Source organism: Balaenoptera musculus, chromosome 10 (genome assembly GCF_009873245.2).
Source record: "Balaenoptera musculus isolate JJ_BM4_2016_0621 chromosome 10, mBalMus1.pri.v3, whole genome shotgun sequence".
Classification (NCBI taxonomy): Eukaryota; Metazoa; Chordata; class Mammalia; order Artiodactyla; family Balaenopteridae; genus Balaenoptera; species Balaenoptera musculus.
The window spans coordinates 83,048,694-83,067,648 of NC_045794.1; the positions used below are offsets into that span (position 1 = coordinate 83,048,694).

Sequence of the window (18,955 nt, forward strand, 5' to 3'; positions counted from 1 at the left end):
TGCTAGTATTTTGTTGAGGATTTTTGCATCTATATTCATCAGTGATATTGGTCTGTAATTTTCTTTTTTTGTAGTGTCTTTGTCTGGTTTTGGTATCAGGGTGATGGTGGCCTCATAGAATGTGTTGGGAGTGTTCCTTCCTCTGCAATTTTTTGGAAGAGTTTGAGAAAGATGGGTGTTAGCTCGTCTCTAAATGTTTGATAGAATTCACCTGTGAAGCCATCTGGTCCTGGACTTTTGTTTGTTGGAAGATTTTTAATCAGTTTCAATTTCATTACTTGTGATTGGTCTGGTCATATTTTCTATTTCTTCCTGGTTCAGTCCTGGAAGGTTATACTTTTCTAAGAATTTGTCCATTTCTTCCAGGTTGTCCATTTTATTGGCATAGAGTTGCTTGTAGTAGTCTCTTAGGATGCTTTTTATTTCTGCGGTGTCTGTTGTAACTTCTCCTTTTTCATTTCTAATATTATTGATTTGAGTCCTCTCCCTCTTTTTCTTGATGAGTCTGGCTAATGGTTTATCAATTTATTTATCTTCTCAAAGAACCAGCTTTTAGTTTTATTGATCTTTGCTATTGTTTTCTTTGTTTCTATTTCATTTATTTCTGCTCTGATCTTTATGATTTCTTTCCTTCTGCTAACTTTGGGTTTTGTTCGTGTTTCTCTACTTTCTGTAGGTGTAAGGTTAGATTGTTTATTTGAGATTTTTCTTGTTTCTTGAGGCAGGCTTGTATAGCTATAAACTTCCCTCTTAGAACTGCTTTTGCTGCATCCCATAGGCTTTGGATCATTGTGTTTTCATTGTCATTTGTCCCTAGGTATTTTTTGATTTCCTCTGATTTCTTCAGTGTTCTCTTGGTTATTTAGTAACGTATTGTTTAGCCTCCATGTGTTTGTGTTTTTTACGTTTTTTTCCCTGTAATTCATTTCTAATCTCATAGCGTTGTGGTCAGAAAAGATGCTTGATATGATTTCAATTTTCTTAAATTTACTGAGGCTTGATTTGTGACCCAAGATGTGATCTATCTTGGACAATGTTCCGTGCGCACTTGAGAAGAAAGTGTGATCTGCTGTTTTTGGATGGAATGTCCCATAAATATCAATTAAATCTATCTGGTCTATTGTGTCATTTAAAGCTTCTGTTTCCTTATTTATTTTCATTTTGGATGATCTGTCCATCGGTGTAAGTGAGGTGTTAAAGTCCCCCACTATTATTGTGTTACTGTCGATTTCCTCTTTTATAGCTGTTAGCAGTTGCCTTATGTATTGAGGTGCTCCTATGTTGGGTGCATATATATTTACAATTGTTATATCTTCTTCTTGGATTGATCCCTTGATCATTATGTAGTGTCCTTCCTTGTCTCTTGTAACATTCTTTATTTCAAAGTCTATTTTATCTGATATGAGTATAGCTACTCCAGCTTTCTTTTGATTTCCATTTGCATGGAATATCTTTTTCCATCCCCTCACTTTCAGTCTGTATGTGTTCCTAGGTCTGAAGTGGGTCTCTTGTAGACAGCATATATATGGGTCTTGTTTTTGTATCCATTCAGCAAGCCTGTGTCTTTTGGTTGGAGCATTTAATCCATTCACGTTTAAGGTAATTATCGATATGTATGTTCCTATGACCATTTTCTTAATTGTTATGGGTTTGTTTTTCTAGGTCCTTTTCTTCTCTTATGTTTCCCACTTAGAGAAGTTCCTTTAGCATTTGTTGTAGAGCTGGTTTGGTGGTGCTGAATTCTCTTAGCTTTTGCTTGTCTGTAAAGCTTTTGATTTCTTCATCGAATCTGAATGAGATCCTTGCCGGGTAGAGTAATCTTGGTTGTAGGTTCTTCCCTTTCATCACTTTAAGTATATCATGCCACTCCCTTCTGGCTTGTAAAGTTTCTGCTGAGAAATCAGCTCTTAACCTTATGGGAGTTCCCTTGTATGTTATTTGTCATTTTTCCCTTGCTGCTTTCCATAATTTTTCATTGTCTTTAATTTTTGCCAGTTTGATTACTGTGTGTCTCGGCGTGTTTCTCTTTGGGTTTATCCTGTATGGGACTCTCTGCACTTACTGGACTTGGGTGGCTATTTCCTTTCCCATGTTAGGGAAGTTTTCGACTATAAACTCTTCAAATATTTTCTCTGGTCCTTTCTCTCTCTCTTCTCCTTCTAGGACCCCTATAATGCGAAAGTTGTTGCGTTTAATGTTGTCCCAGAGGTCTCTTACGCTGTCTTCATTTCTTTTCATTCTTTTTTCTTTATTCTGTTCCACAGCAGTGAATTCCACCATTCTGTCTTCCAGGTCACTTGTCCGTTTTTCTGCCTCAGTTATTCTGCTATTGATTCCTTCTAGTGTAGTTTTCATTTTAGTTATTGTATTGTTCATCTCTTTTTGTTCTTTAATTCTTCTAGGTCTTTGTTAAACATTTCTTGCATTTTCTCTATCTTTGCCTCCATTCTTTTTCCAAGGTCCTGGATCGTCTTCACTATCATTATTCTGAATTCTTTTTCTGGATGGTTGCCTATCTCCACTTCATTCACTTGTTTTTCTAGGTTTGTATCTTGTTCCTGCATCTGGTACATAGCCCTCTGCCTTTTCATCTTGTCTATCTTTCTGTGAATGTGGTTTTTGTTCCACAGACTGCAGGATTGTAGTTCTTCTTGCTTCTATTGTCTGCCCTCTGGTGGATGAGGCTATCTAAGAGGCTTGTGCAAGTTTTCTGATGGGAGGGACTGGTGGTGGGTCTAAATTTTTTTCATTTCACGTTACCATTTTTATTTCTGTTTAGGCAGTTACATGTTATGGATGAAACACATGTGATTAATCAAGTGAAAGAAGATGTATGCTATGTGTCTCAGGATTTTTATAGAGACATGGATATTGCCAAGTATGTATAATGGTAACCTAAGAATTGGAAAGTTGATTCTTGAGTAATGTTACATATAGTTAAAATATTTCATAAGTCTCTGTTTTGTTTTCCAGGTTGAAAGGAGAAGAAAATACAGTAATGGTAGACTATGTTTTGCCTGACTTTAGTACAATTAAAAAGGGCTTTTGTAAGGTAATTTTTTAAAGTTTATTTTTTATTGGCGTATAGTTGATTTACAGTGTTGTGTTAATTTCAGGTGTACACCAAAGTGCTTCAGTTATACATATATTTATTCTCTTTCAGATCCTTTCCCATATAGGTTATTACAGAGTATTAAATATAGTTCCCTGTGCTATACAGTAGGTTCTTGTTATCTATTTTATATATAATAGTGTACGTTAATCCCAACCTCCTAATTTATCCCTCCCCCCACCTTTCTCCTTTGGTAACCATAAGTTTGTTTTCTAAGTCGGTGATGTAAGGTAATTTTAAAAATACTCAATGATATTTCTTCAAGTGTCCACCTCAGTCAGGTTTGAATAGCATCCAGCTGGGATGGTTGGAATCTCACAGAGTTTTTGATGACTGCCTTCCGGCCTGGTGGCCATTTCTCTAGGCACCAGTGTGTGAATGATTAGTTAATATCTCTACTAAAGTTATTTAGAAAAAGAACTATCTGCCATGATAGCACATGGGACAAATCTGGAGATTAACAGTATCATTACCTATATTATGGTTTACCCTTTTGTGTTTCCTTAAGAATTAGTATAAGTCCAGTTAGAAGTAGGTTATTTGTTGTGAATATTACTGACACAGCTGACCCAACGCTCTGCTATCAGATTGTAGTTGAAAATGGCAAAATCCAGTGCACTTTCAAAGTGTTGAGAAGAGTTTATCTTGGATGTCAAAACAAAGTAATTTCTCCCTATCTTTGATCAGCTCAGGTAAATTATCAGTTCTGTGGTTGGGTAAATGTGAAGTTTGCCCTTCTAGTTAATGGCTTGGTGAGGAATGGTAGGAAGTTAAAAATGTTTGGTCAGAAACTTAAGCACAAGGAGATATTTTCACAAGGGGACATTTATGGTAATGTTCATTGCAGTATACATTAAAAGAGTGAGAAATTGGGAAGAGCCTAGGTAGCCACTAATGGTAGAAAAATAGATAAACTTTGATATATTCATATTATTAAATAAGCAGTGAAAATGAAGTAGAGCTACGTGATCATCATGGATAAATCTCAGAAATGTGTTTCTGTCTAAAACATGATGTCTAAAAGCAAGTTGTAGAAGGACATATACCATTTCAGGCTATTCAGAATAATTATTATGTTTAGGAATTTATAAATATGAAGTAAAAGTATAAAAACTATGTATGTGAATGATAACACCAAATTTAAAAGGGGGAGGTGTTATATCTGTGAAGTTACATTATAATGGTTGATGGATATATGGGGTTTTTTCTTTTTTTTTTTAAATTATTTATTTTTTGGCTGTGTTTGATCTTCGTTGCTGTGCGCAGGCTTTCTCTAGTTGCAGTGAGTGGGCGCTACTCTTCGTTGTGGCGCGTGGGCTTCTCATTGCAGTGGCTTCTCTTGTTGCGGAGCAGGACTCTAGGCGCACAGGCTTCAGTAGTTGTGGCATATGGGCCCAGTAGTTGTGGCTTGCTTGCTCTAGAGCGCAGGCTCAGTAGTTGTGGCGCATGGGCTTAGTTGCTCTACGGCATTTGGGATCTTCTTGGAGCAGGGCTCGAACCCGTGTCCCCTGCATTGGCAGGCAGATTCTTAACCACTGCGCCACCAGGGAAGTCCGGATATATGGGTTTTATATAATTATTTATACTTGTTTTTATGCCTGAAATTAAAAAAATTTGGGGAGACCAGATTATTGAGGTGAAATACACATCAGAATTCAGAGAAAGCTACTCAGGTCCTTATAAAATCAAAATCATCCTGTAATGTCCTTAGAAACATATCCTTGTGGAAGGACCGAGGCTGGCTTTCAGAAGTGGGAATTGTGACAGATTATGGGATCAGGTTGTCTGACATGAACTGGGGAGAGAAACTGGAAGCCCATGTCCCACTTAGGATATGGAAGGTGTATTTTTTTCTTTATAAGACAAGGAAAACTGCCCCAAACATATAGATACCAAGCCATTTTCTCATTAGGCACATTTGATCATCCTCATTTATTATAGCTGATTAAAACAGTCCAGTGATATAAAACACCTTGTGGAGAATTTATAGCACTCTGGACTCATGGTGGTAAAGTAATCCGTATTTCTACAGGGATAGACCCTGAGTAAAGTCTCAGTAATTCCCAGTTCCTCCAAACCTGACTAAAAATCACCTGGGTCACTTGAAGAACAATTGGTATCCATGTTCTCAGTTCCTGTCCCTGGAAATGCTTAGTGCCTAAGTTTGAAAACTTAAACTTAATCTCTAAAAAAGAAAAAAATCTCTTTCAGATGATTGGACTATCAACTATGTTTGGAAATCTTTCTCTTTTTTAAAATGTAGTTCTCTCCTGCCCTGCAAATGAGAACTTATCAGTTTACTGGATGTTATCTGCTGAACTCTGCCAGTTTCCTTCCCAAATCATAAGCCTTGATTTCTCAATCCTACACCGTACATAGTGAGCTAGTAGAGTTGTGATTGTTCCCCCAGTTGATTATTGTTTTACTCATCAGCTTTGGAGAAAAAAGGCAGAAGCCACATTGTATTGTTTGCAGCTCTTTTATTGGCCTTTGGCCTTGTGATCTGAATCTTGTTATGACTGCACTTCACTAATTGAGTATAGACTCCTTGTTACTTGTACACTTTAACATCAGTTGAGTGGACATAGTCAGTTGGACTGGACTTTTACCAGATGATGGAATGTTACATCAAATATTTATTTCAGAAATAATGGATTAATCTTTACTTTGTCAATTAATGTTAAAATTTGTACCACAATACATGTTAAATTGTGTACATCTTAATAATTTTTAAGGTTTAGAAATGGTCATATTTTGGATATGTTAGGATTACTCCTGAAATGTATTTTTTTAATTTAATACTTGATTAACTGGTTTTCATCATTGCCTGACAATCAAAATCTTTGATGAGAACTGTTAAATACTTATGAAACTAGAAAAACAATACTGCATAAGATGAAAGAGAATTATACTTGTTTGAGAGCCTTTATACTTAGGATATTGTTAAACTTGGACCTTGATAGTTTATTCAAGAATATTTTTAAATACTTAGGAAAAACTTACAACCTTGATTTTCTAGTACTGATGATAGTAACAATAATAATAAGGTCTGTAATATTGTTACTGATTACAACTGATAGAAATTCCAGTTTTATTTTTTAACAGAAAGAGAATGCTTACGAAACTGTTAATGAATGCTTTACTGACCTAAATTGAGAAAACTGCCCTCATAGTTAACTGTTACCACTTTCTGCAGAGCCATTGTAGTTTAAACATTTCTTTCATGGTACCGGAATGAAATTTATGAGGGCTGTACAGTAATCATGACTTGCATTGACTAAAATAGCAACTCCCAGCTGCCTTTATAAATTCCTTCATTTGTCTATGTCTAAAACAAAAATCTTTTTGAAATTGTACTCTTAGAAACAAAAACCACTTGTAGTTCCAGATTATATATTAACGATTAATGGCTTTAGAGCTAACATTCAGCAAGGATATCTAGTTCTGGCTTTTCCCCCAGTTAGATATTTGACCCTGGGTCATGATCTTCTTCTGTAAAATCAGGGCTGTGGACTAGATAACCTCTAACATTTTGTCAAATTAAATTCTCCAAGTCTGTATCTGTCTCAAGTTATTTTGAGTGTTGACAATATGAGTTATATCCTGTACACTCAAGCCAATATCATTTTTAAATGAATTTGTAAATTTATAGGAAGTATCTTCCATTCTGCCTGAGAAGGAAGAATACTTTATCTGTGAAGAAATAATATTCTTCTCTTTGCTAGGGCAACCATAGTTTAATCGGGTTAAAAGTGATGTGTAGTTTTCCTTGTTCTTCCTAGGGTATTGTGAATTTTGTGTAATTTTTAGGATATTTTTATTTAAAAATAATGTTTCAAGGGACTTCCCTGTTAGTCCAGTGGTTAAGAATCCATGCTTCCAGTGCAGGGGGTGCAGGTTTGATCAACTGGTCTGGGAACTAATATCCCACATGCTGTATGACGTGGCCAAAAAAATTTAAAAAAAAAAAGTTTCAAGCATGGAATTTCCAAATGATAGAAATCAGAATCATTCATATCCAGGTTAAGAGAGGCAATGTAGTAGGAGGAATATATTGCGTGTGCTTGAGTTATTAGTTGAATGATCTTGAGCAAGTCACATAACCTTGCCTAGCCCAATTGCATCATTAGTAAAAGGAAAATATATCTACCTTACAGGGTTATATGAGAATTCAGTATGATAATGTATGTAAAATGCCTAAAACAAACACCATATTGTTGACTCACATGCTATACTGGGTAGTGGATATGTGATGGCGAACAGTGTAGATGATGAAGGATAATACAGGGTGATAGTAAGAATACTAGAGGGACCTTTTATTTGGGAGTCAGAAGAAGCCTCTCTGAGGAAGCTGAAACCTGAACAGAGAGTAGGTGACTAATTATATTAAGGAATAGTTTTTATATACTTTACTCTTTAACAATAAATTATTAATATTTCTTTTCATATATTTTAAGTATTTTTATATTTATATAGAGGATTGGGATATACTCTGTTACAGGTGGAAAATTGCATATACGAGTCAAGTGAACTTAATGTCTTTAACAATCTTGAAGAGCTGATGAGTCTTAGTACAACTGAGAAGGACCATTATTTTAATGATGTAGAATGCTGTAGAAGGAGATTATTTTTTTCTGGCCCCTTCAGGAGCACAGCTCACAGAGTGGGTGGGTTAACAGAAAATAAATAGCAAAAGAATTTCAGTGATAAAGTCCATGTATTTGCTTAAATCATTTTGGAAACTGGTTTTTGAATAGAGGTTGAATAAATAATAAAGAAATTTAATGATGTAGGCTTTTTGTACAAGGGAAAGGGGAAATCCTAATAGAATAAAACCATAGTGCCCAATAAACATCTAATGCAAGGCCAGGGGAGTGAAAGTAGATAGCGGTGGAAACATAAGGTACAGTGTTTTTTATTTAGAGTATGTTCTTTGTTCTTTAGAAACTGGAATCACTCTGTTCGTAGAGGTAGATTATGAAGTTTCTTCTCCTCTATTCTCCTTTTCTTTCTTTCTGTTTTAAAATGTATGGAATAAAACCACATCATCTTTGGGGGAATAGCTATATTAAGAGTCAATAGTTATTTATTTGTGTGGTTAGGCAACAGCAGAGAAGACCACATTTTTCTAACTTTTGAGAATCCTGAAACTTCCAAGAACATGGTTAATATATTGGTATTACATATTACTAAATGTTATTAGTCATGTGAGCTAGATAACATAACTTAAACTTTTCATCTTATTTTTCTTTAAGCCAAGAGAAGAAATGGTGTTAAGTGGAAAATACAAATCTGGGGAACAAATTCTTCGTCTGGCCAATGAGAGATTTGCTGTTCCAGAAATACTCTTTAATCCTTCTGATATAGGAATTCAGGAAATGGGAATTCCAGAAGCTATTGTCTATTCAATTCAGAACTTACCTGAAGGTGCATAAATAATGAGGAGTAATGATATTTTTTTGAAAATCATAAGCTCTGTGAACCCTAGAGAAGTCATCTGTTTCTTCTAAATAATTTGAGCAAATGGCTAGTTTATTTGCAGAGATTTCCAGATCTAACTTGAATAATTCTTTATTGTACTTTATTTTACTTGAATAATTCTTTATTGGTCCTAGATTATAAATTTGATATAGGAAGAGTAATTATGGTCTGCTTGAATTTGAAGAAATTCATCTCTTTATAAGTATTAAATTGCTATATACATTTTAAAAGTTTTAATTTAAGCCAAATTTGCACAGAGTAGAAATTTATAATTTAACAGTTTAATGGGTTTTAGCTGTTGATGAGACTGGTTTATTCCTTCTGTTATATTTCAATTAATATACAGAAAGTTAGTTTTAATGAGATTGAAGTATAGTGTTTCACAGTGATTTCTGGGTTCTCCTGAAGCATGATTTAACTAAATAATGTTCTAAAGTTTTGGAGTACCTTTATATCTTAAAAATGTCTTCCTAGTTCATAAGGAACAGTGTAGGCATTGGAGAAAATCTTGCCTATGCAATGTCCTTTCCTCCCATTAAAAAAGAAAAAAAGTCAGATAATGCCATCACCTTAATATAGTTATTTCACAACTAATTTCATATTAATATTTCATATTGATTTCTCATTTTATCTAAAGTTGCAGTCATGAGGTTTACAACATTTTGTACTACACTGTTTTAATGTTGTGTTGTAAGACTCAGTATTAACGTAGCAGTACTCTGTCCCTGTTTTGTGAACAGAAGCATTAGGTGGGATGGCCAGTACCTATCAATTCCTGATAAATTTCCCAGTGGTGCTTGGTAGCCCTTTAAGATTGACTAACCATGTGGCACTTAATATTTGCTATCATGTAACTTTAATGAGTGTAGAACATAAGATCCTTTCTTTAAATATTATTATAGATTGAGTATTTTTCACTATCAATTGTAAGTATTGCACAATAAGTATGTGTGTCTCAGAGATAACATGGAAACTTGGATTTTCAAGTTAAAAATGTCACGAAGGACCTCCTTTTCATCTTTACACTAGCTAACGGTCTCAGCCTACATAAAGACCTCCTCCATTTTAGGGAAGAACAATTTTAATTTTCAAATGTCTGCTACTAGAATTTTACTCATTTATGTATAGCTTACATGTATATGTAATAAGTTGCTAGTAGTTCAACCCCTTCACCTTAGCCTTTCTTTTAAAGATCTATGAGGTCATATTTCTGTTTAATATGTTTATTTGTAAAAATGATAACCTCATTACAAAATCTTATAAGTTATAATTTATATGGTTATAAAAAACTATATGGTTTCCCAACCAGTAACTTTCATCCCTAATTGCTTTTATCTAATCTCTCATCCACATTTCTCCAGGAAGATAAGTAGACAGATTTTCTAATGCCTTTTTTCTTTCTATTTTTCTCTTTTGAAAGAAATGCAGCCGCATTTTTTTAAGAACATTGTTTTGACAGGAGGAAATTCCCTTTTCCCGGGATTTAGGGATCGGGTTTACTCGGAAGTTCGATGTCTCACTCCAACAGATTACGATGTTTCTGTTGTGCTGCCTGAAAAGTAAGTGTTGGCTTATATAGAAACAAATCATGGAAGTTAGTTTGCAGATAAAGAGGTCTGTAGGCAGACTTGAGTTTAAAGCCTGGTTCTACCGGGTTGCCAGGTTTATTTCACCTTTGGGAAGCTTATTTTTCTCAAAAAATGAAACGATATAGCTGCTGGACAATCATTGACAGGAAGACAGTGTAACTCACCAGAAAAGATACCCCACATCCAAAGACAAAGGAGAAGCCACAGTGAGATGGTAGAAGGGGCGCAATCACAGTAAAATCAACTCCCATAACTGCTGGGTGGGTGACTCACAGACTGGAGAACACTTACACCACAGAAGTCCACACACTGGAATGAAGGTTCTGAGCCCCACGTCAGGCTTCCCAACCTGGGGGTCCGGCAACGGGAGGAGGAATTCCTAAACAATCAGACTTTGAAGGCTAGTGGGATTTGATTGCAGGGCTTCGACAGGACTGGGGGAAACAGAGACTCCACTATTGGAGGGCACACACAAAGTAGTGTGCACATCGGGACCCAGGGAAAGGAGCAGTGACCCCAGGGGAGACTGAACCAGACCTACCTGCTAGTGTTGGAGGGTCACCTGCAGAGGTGGGGGGTGCTGTGGCTCACCATGGGGACAAGGACACTGACAGCAGAAGTTCTGGGAAGTACTCCTTGGCGTGAGCCCTCCCAGAGTCTGCCATTAGCCCCACCAAAGAGCCCAGGTAGGCTGCAGTGTTGGGTTGCCTCAGGCCAAACAACCAACAGGGAGGGAACCCAGCCCCACCCATCAGCAGTCAAATGGATTAAAGTTTTACTGAGCTCTGCCCACCAGAGCAAGAGTCAGCTCTACCCACCACCAGTCCCTCCCATAAGGAAACTTGGACAAGCCTCTTAGATAGCCTCATCCACCAGAGGGCAGACGGCAGAAGCAAGAAGAACTACAATCCTGCAGCCTGTGGAACAAAACCCACATTCACAGAAAGGTAGACAAGATGAAAAGGCAGAGGGCTATGTACCAGATGCAGGAACAAGATAAAACCCCAGAAAAACAACTAAATGAAGTGGAGATAGGCAACCTTCCAGAAAAAGAATTCAGAATAATGATAGTGAAGACGATCCAGGACCTCGGAAAAAGAATGGAGGCAAAGATTGAGAAAATGCAAGAAATGTTTAACAAAGACCTAGAAGAATTAAAGAACAAACAGATGAACAATACAATAACTGAAATGAAAACTACACTAGAAGGAACCAAAGCAGAATAATTGAGGCAGAAGAACGGATAAGTGACCTGGAAGACAGAATGGTGGAATTCACTGCTGTGGAACAGAATAAAGAAAAAAGAATGAAAAGAAATGAAGACAGCGTAAGAGACCTCTGGGACAACATTAAACGCAACAACTTTCGCATTATACGGGTCCCAGAAGGAGAAGAGAGAGAGAAAGGACCAGAGAAAATATTTGAAGAGATTATAGTCGAAAACTTCCCTAACATGGGAAAGGAAATAGCCACCCAAGTCCAGTAAGTGCAGAGAGTCCCATACAGGATAAACCCAAAGAGAAACACGCCGAGACACACAGTAATCAAACTGGCAAAAATTAAAGACAATGAAAAATTATGGAAAGCAGCAAGGGAAAAATGACAAATAACATACAAGGGAACGCCCATAAGGTAAAGAGCTGATTTCTCAGTAGAAACTTTACAAGCCAGAAGGGGGTGGCATGATATACTTAAAGTGATGAAAGGGAAGAACCTACAACCAAGATTACTCTACCCGGCAAGGATCTCATTCAGATTCGATGAAGAAATCAAAAGCTTTACAGACAAGCAAAAGCTAAGAGAATTCAGCACCACCAAACCAGCTCTACAACAAATGCTAAAGGAACTTCTCTAAGTGGGAAACATAAGAGAAGAAAAGGACCTAGAAAAACAAACCCATAACAATTAAGAAAATGGTCATAGGAACATACATATCGATAATTACCTTAAATGTGAATGGATTAAATGCTCCAACCAAAAGACACAGGCTTGCTGAATGGATACAAAAATAAGACCCATATATATGCTGTCTACAAGAGACCCACTTCAGACCTAGGAACACATACAGACTGAAAGTGAGGGGATGGAAAAAGATATTCCATGCAAATGGAAATCAAAAGAAAGCTGGAGTAGCTATACTCATATCAGATAAAATAGACTTTGAAATAAAGAATGTTACAAGAGACAAGGAAGGACACTACATAATGATCAAGGGATCAATCCAAGAAGAAGATATAACAATTGTAAATATATATGCACCCAACATAGGAGCACCTCAATACATAAGGCAACTGCTAACAGCTATAAAAGAGGAAATCGACAGTAACACAATAATAGTGGGGGACTTTAACACCTCACTTACACCGATGGACAGATCATCCAAAATGAAAATAAATAAGGAAACAGAAGCTTTAAATGACACAATAGACCAGATAGATTTAATTGATATTTATGGGACATTCCATCCAAAAACAGCAGATCACACTTTCTTCTCAAGTGCGCACGGAACATTGTCCAAGATAGATCACATCTTGGGTCACAAATCAAGCCTCAGTAAATTTAAGAAAATTGAAATCATATCAAGCATCTTTTCTGACCACAACGCTATGAGATTAGAAATGAATTACAGGGAAAAAAACGTAAAAAACACAAACACATGGAGGCTAAACAATACGTTACTAAATAACCAAGAGAACACTGAAGAAATCAGAGGAAATCAAAAAATACCTAGGGACAAATGACAATGAAAACACAATGATCCAAAGCCTATGGGATGCAGCAAAAGCAGTTCTAAGAGGGAAGTTTATAGCTATACAAGCCTGCCTCAAGAAACAAGAAAAATCTCAAATAAACAATCTAACCTTACACCTACAGAAAGTAGAGAAACACGAACAAAACCCAAAGTTAGCAGAAGGAAAGAAATCATAAAGATCAGAGCAGAAATAAATGAAATAGAAACAAAGAAAACAATAGCAAAGATCAATAAAACTAAAAGCTGGTTCTTTGAGAAGATAAATAAATTGATAAACCATTAGCCAGACTCATCAAGAAAAAGAGGGAGAGGACTCAAATCAATAATATTAGAAATGAAAAAGGAGAAGTTACAACAGACACCGCAGAAATAAAAAGCATCCTAAGAGACTACTACAAGCAGCTCTGCCAATAAAATGGACAACCTGGAAGAAATGGACAAATTCTTAGAAAGGTATAACCTTCCAGGACTGAACCAGGAAGAAACAGAAAATATGAACAGACCAATCACAAGTAATGAAATTGAAACTTCGACTAAAAATCTTCCAACAAACAAAAGTCCAGGACCAGATGGCTTCACAGGTGAATTCTATCAAACATTTAGAGAAGAGCTTACACCCATCTTTCTCAAACTCTTCCAAAAATTGCAGAGGAAGGAACACTCCCAAACACATTCTATGAGGCCACCATCACCCTGATACCAAAACCAGACAAGGATACTACAAAGAAAGAAAATTACAGACCAATATCACTGATGAATATAGATGCAAAAATCCTCAACAAAATACTAGCAAACAGAATCCAACAACACATTAAAAGGATCATACACCACGATCAAGTGTGATTTATCCCAGGGATGCAAGGATTCTTCAATATACACAAATCAATCAATGTGATACACCATATTAACAAACTGAAGAAGAAAAACCATATGATCATCTCAATAGATGCAGAAAAAGCTTTTGGCAAAATTCAACACCCATTTATGATAAAAACCCTCCAGAAAGTGGGCATAGAGGGACCCTACCTCAGCATAATAAAGGCCGTATACGAGAAACCCACAGCAAACATCATTCTCAATGCTGAAAAACTGAAAGCATTTCCTCTAATATCAGGAACAAGACAAGGATGTCCACTCTCACCCCTATTATTCAACATAGTTTTGGAAGTCCTAGCCATGGCAATCAGAAGAAAAAGAAATAAAAGGAATATAAATTGGAAAAGAAGAAGTAAAACTGCCACTGTTTGCAGATGACATGATACTATACATAGAGAATCCTAAAGATGCCACCAGAAAACTACTAGAGCTAATCAATGAATTTGGTAAAGTTTCAGGATTCAAAATTAATGCACAGAAACCTCTTGCATTCCTATACACTAATGATGAAAAATCTGAGAGAAATTAAGGAAACACTCCGATTTGCCATTGCAACAAAAAGAATAAAATACCTAGGAATAAACCTACCTAAGGAGACAAAAGACCTGTATGCAGAAAACTGTAAGACACTGATGAAAGAAATTGAAGATGATACCAACACATGGAGAGATATACAATGTTCTTGGATTGGAAGAATCAATAGACTCTACTACCCAAAGCAATCTACAGATTCAATGCAATCCCTATCAAATTACCAGTGGCATTTTTTATGGAACTAGAACAAAAAACCTTAAAATTTGTATGGAGACACAAATGACCCCAAATAGCCAAAGCAGTCAGTGAAAAAAACGGAGCTGGAGGAATCAGACTCCCTGACTGCAGACTGTAGTACAAAGCTACAGTAATCAAGACAATATGGTACTGGCACAAAAACAGAAACATAGATCAATGGAACAAGATAGAAAGCCCAGAGATAAACCCACACACCTGTGGTCAACTGATCTATGACAAAGGAGGCAAGGATATACAATGGAGAAAAGACAGCCTCTTCAATAAGTGGTGCTGGGAAAACTGGACAGCTACATGTAAAAGAATGAAATTAGAACACTCCCTAACACCATACACAAAAATAAACTCAAAATGGATTAGAGACCTAAATGTAAGACTGGACACTATAAAACTCTTCGAGGAAAACAAAGGAAGAACACTCTTTGACATAAATCACAGCAAGATCTTTTTTGATCCACCTCCTAGAGTAATGGAAATAAAAACAAAAATAAACAAATGGGACCTAATGAAACTTAAAAGCTTTTGCACAGCAAAGGAAACCATAAACAAGACGAAAAGACAGCCCTCAGAATCGGAGAAAATATTTGCCAACGAAGCAACGGACAAAGGATTAATCTCCAAAATAATAAACTGCTCATGCAGCTCAATATTAAAAAAACAAACAACCCAATCCAACAATGGGTAGACCTAAGTAGACATTTCTCCAAAGAAGACATATAGGTGGCCAAGAAACACATGAAAAGCTGCACAACATCACTAATTGTTAGAGAAATGCAAATGAAAACTACAATGAGGTATCACCTCACACCAGTTAGAATGGGCATCTTCAGAAAATCTACAAACAACAAATGCTGGAGAGGTTGTGGAGAAAAGGGAACCCTCTTGCAGTGTTGGTGGGAATGTAAATTGATACAGCCACTATGGAGAACAGTATGGAGGTTCCTTAAAAAACTACAAATAGAACTACCACAGGATGCAGCAATCCCACTACTGGGCATATACCCAGAGAAAACCATAATTCAAAAAGACACATGCACCCCAGTGTTCATTGCAGCACTATTTACAATAGCCAGGTCATGGAAGCAACCTAAATGCCCATCAACAGACGAATGGATAAAGAAGAGGTGGTACGTATATACAATGGAATATTACTGAGCCATAAAAAGGAATGAAACTGGGTCATTTGTAGAGACGTGGATGGATCTAGAGACTGTCATACAGAGTGAAGTAAGTCAGAAAGAGAAAAACAAATATCGTATATTAACGCATGTATGTGGAACCTAGAAAAATGGTACAGATGAACCGGTTTGCAGGGCAGAAGTTGGGACACAGAGAAGAAACTTATGGACACCAAGCGGGGGAAGCCGTGGGGGGGTGAAGATGGTGGTGTGATGAATTTGGCGATTGGGATTGACATGTATACACTGATGTGTATAAAATTGATGAGTAATAGGAACCTGCTGTATAAAAAAATAAAATAAAATTCAAAAATGAAAATAAAAAAAGAAATGATAAACTTTACTTTCAGTGAATTTAAGGGGATGAAGTATGTGAAGTATCATCCATTATGATTGGTACATAATGGGTGCTCAGTTAATGTACGATCACTTCCCTATAGTGAATCAGTCCTCACTACTTGGAGATTTTTTACAGGCAAAGCAGTTAGGTTATTATCTATTCGATTTGGGACTTCCCTAGTGGCGCAGTGGTTAAGAATCCGCCTGCCAATGCAGGGGACACGGGTTCGAGCCCTGGTCCAGGAAGATCCCACATGCTGCGGAGCAACTAAGCCCGTGCATCACAACTACTGAGCCTGGGCTCTAGGGCCCACGAACTGCAAGTACTGAGCCCGCGTGCCACAACTTCTGAAGCCTGTGCGCCTGAAGCCTGTGCTCTGCAACAGGAGAAGCCACCGCGATGAGAAGCCCGTGCACCGCAATGAAGAGTAGCCCCCACTCGCCGCAACTAGAGAAAGCCCGCACACAGCAACAATGACCCAATGCAGCCAAAAAGAAATAAAAAATAAAATATAATAAATTTTTAAAACTTTATCTATTTAATTTATCTGAGATATGCCATTTCTTGAGAGTTTCTATGAAGAATAGAAATATGAGAATTTAACCAAGATAAATTATGTCAATTGGTAAGGTGTTTTGGAATGTTTTAGAATAATTTAAAATACTTAAACTTTTACATTTAAGTAGTCTTTTTTTTTAATTCAAAACTCTTTTATATGTACCCCTTATCCTGTTTTATAAGACAAAGCAGATAATTAAGGTAGAATTTTAGAGCTGTAAGAAAGGCTTATAGATCATCCTCTTCTGTGTGCTTATTTGTAAATAAACAGAGGCTCATGAGTTAGCAAAGGTCTTATGATAAGTTAATAGCAGTAACCAGACTAAAATTCAGTTCTCTTTCCCTGGAGGCAGAAGTTCTCACCAAATCTATGTCTAAATAATCCCCCGTCACTGCTCCACTGTTTTAAGTGGCAGAGTTGCAAACAAGACCCCACATACCTGATTTTTAATTTTAGAGTTTTGTTTTAAAGCTAAAGAAGAATTTTTCAAAATCAATAGCAGTTAATAGAAGGCCCTCATCTGATCACTTAATTTTATAGCTATCAGATAAAAGAATAAATTACCATTAGATATTGGAGTGATTTTTATCAGCATTAATGTTCATATACTCTTTAGAATATGAAGCATATTGGATTTTTATCCTGCATTTTAAGTGTAATTCATGCATACATTACAGGACAAGGGATCTATAGAAATAGTTTTTATTCATCAAATATTGCACATCTGCTTTTATAGATAGATATATATTTAGGTTTTTTTAAGGTTAGGAAATGTAATATAGTAAGGAAAACACTTTTTTCTTTATCATTTTCATATTTAAAACTGAATTGGGGGAGAGGAAGAGTAGAAGTAGAATTACACAAATTCAACCAATTACACAGAATTACAACCAGTTACCTTGGTTGTACATAAAATTAAACTAAAAGTTTGATGTGCTCTAATTTTACTTATTGACCATGTCCTACCATGTAGCAGGTTTATCATGCACTGTGTTTTTTAAATGTCTCATTTATTAGAGGCAACAAAGTATAGGTACAAAAGCACAGAATGTGTGAAAACAGTTCCGAGTTGAATCCTAGTTTCAGTTTTAACCTCTCTGAACCTCATTTTCCATATCTATAAAGTGGGAGTTATAATATCTATTTCATTGGTTGCTGGGTGAATTGATTTGATGACATATCTTTGTCACATACAAAAGTTAGACTCAGTTATTACAGTGTTTTTCTTTTTATGCATTTTTTGTATTTTGCTTGTATTCTTGTTTTTTATTAGAGGTAGAAGGTCCATAAATTCAGGGCACAGGGAAAATAAAAAGAACACTTACTTGTAGTGGTGACCAACTTTCCTTTCCGAGTTTGCTTTACTCCTATGAAGTTTATGCTAATTTTCACACTTTAAATGATCTTCTGGTAAATCAGGTTGGGTAGAGATTGCCACATTTTAGTTACTAATTAATGTTTCTGGCATTTCAGTTCTGTAAAATCATCTGGGTTCACTTATTTTACCTTTATTTTTAGCCCTATTACTTATGCCTGGGAAGGTGGAAAATTGATATCAGAGAATGATGATTTTGAAGATATGGTGGTAACAAGAGAAGATTATGAAGAAAATGGACATAGCGTCTGTGAAGAGAAATTTGATATTTAAGAAACGTTTCTGAAAGTTTTGACTGTGGCAAAGGTTTAATTTTCAGTGTTCTTTTTAAAGGAAGTTAAGGACCTGTGTTACCTTTCATCCTAAGATAAGATAACATCTTGAACTTATGTAAATACTTTGATCCATGGCTGATTTTCAACGGTTTCTTAGCTAGGTTAGTAAGTAAACTGTAACTCAGCCCAAATTTTCATTTAGGAGCTAGACTTACTCTAACAATGCTTATGCTGTTTCCGAGACTGAGTTATCTTTCATTAGAAGATGAAAGAGTGAGTGTATTTTAAGTTTAATACTTTATAGCTAAAAGCACAAACTTAACTGTCTCACTGGTCAGGTTTCCTTAGAAGGTAGTTTTGTGTGACTGACTAGGAATTGGCCAGAGTATTTTCAGGCTGATATGATTTCTCTCTTTCTTTTAGAACTAAGTATTTTATCTTTAAATTGTCATTTTTATTTGTATATACTAAAGTTGGAAAAACTAATCTATGTGTATGTAATGTTTATTTTTTACTTAGCCTAAGTTTGAAAGGATGAAGACCAAAGCCAATTTATTAAAGTGTTTTTGGTCAGTACTGTGTTGCAGAAATGTATTATTTCACTCATAAAAATACTATACCATTTTTTA

General features: G+C 36.0%; 1 protein-coding gene across 2 annotated transcripts in view; it reads left to right on the forward strand.

The window, feature by feature from the left end:
• Window positions 1-18,955, forward strand: part of ACTR6 (actin related protein 6) — a 34,078-nt gene extending 15,123 nt beyond the window's left edge. Inside the window, exons 7-11 of one of the 2 annotated variants that reach the window (XM_036866996.1) lie at window positions 2,780-2,878; window positions 2,974-3,052; window positions 8,368-8,539; window positions 10,014-10,152; window positions 18,195-18,955. In XM_036866996.1, the coding sequence (XP_036722891.1) occupies window positions 2,780-2,878; window positions 2,974-3,052; window positions 8,368-8,539; window positions 10,014-10,152; window positions 18,195-18,324 (619 nt within the window). In that variant the 3' untranslated portion in view covers window positions 18,325-18,955. The remainder of the gene's footprint in view (window positions 1-2,779; window positions 2,879-2,973; window positions 3,053-8,367; window positions 8,540-10,013; window positions 10,153-18,194) is intronic. The other variant, XM_036866997.1, reaches the window with a different exon arrangement.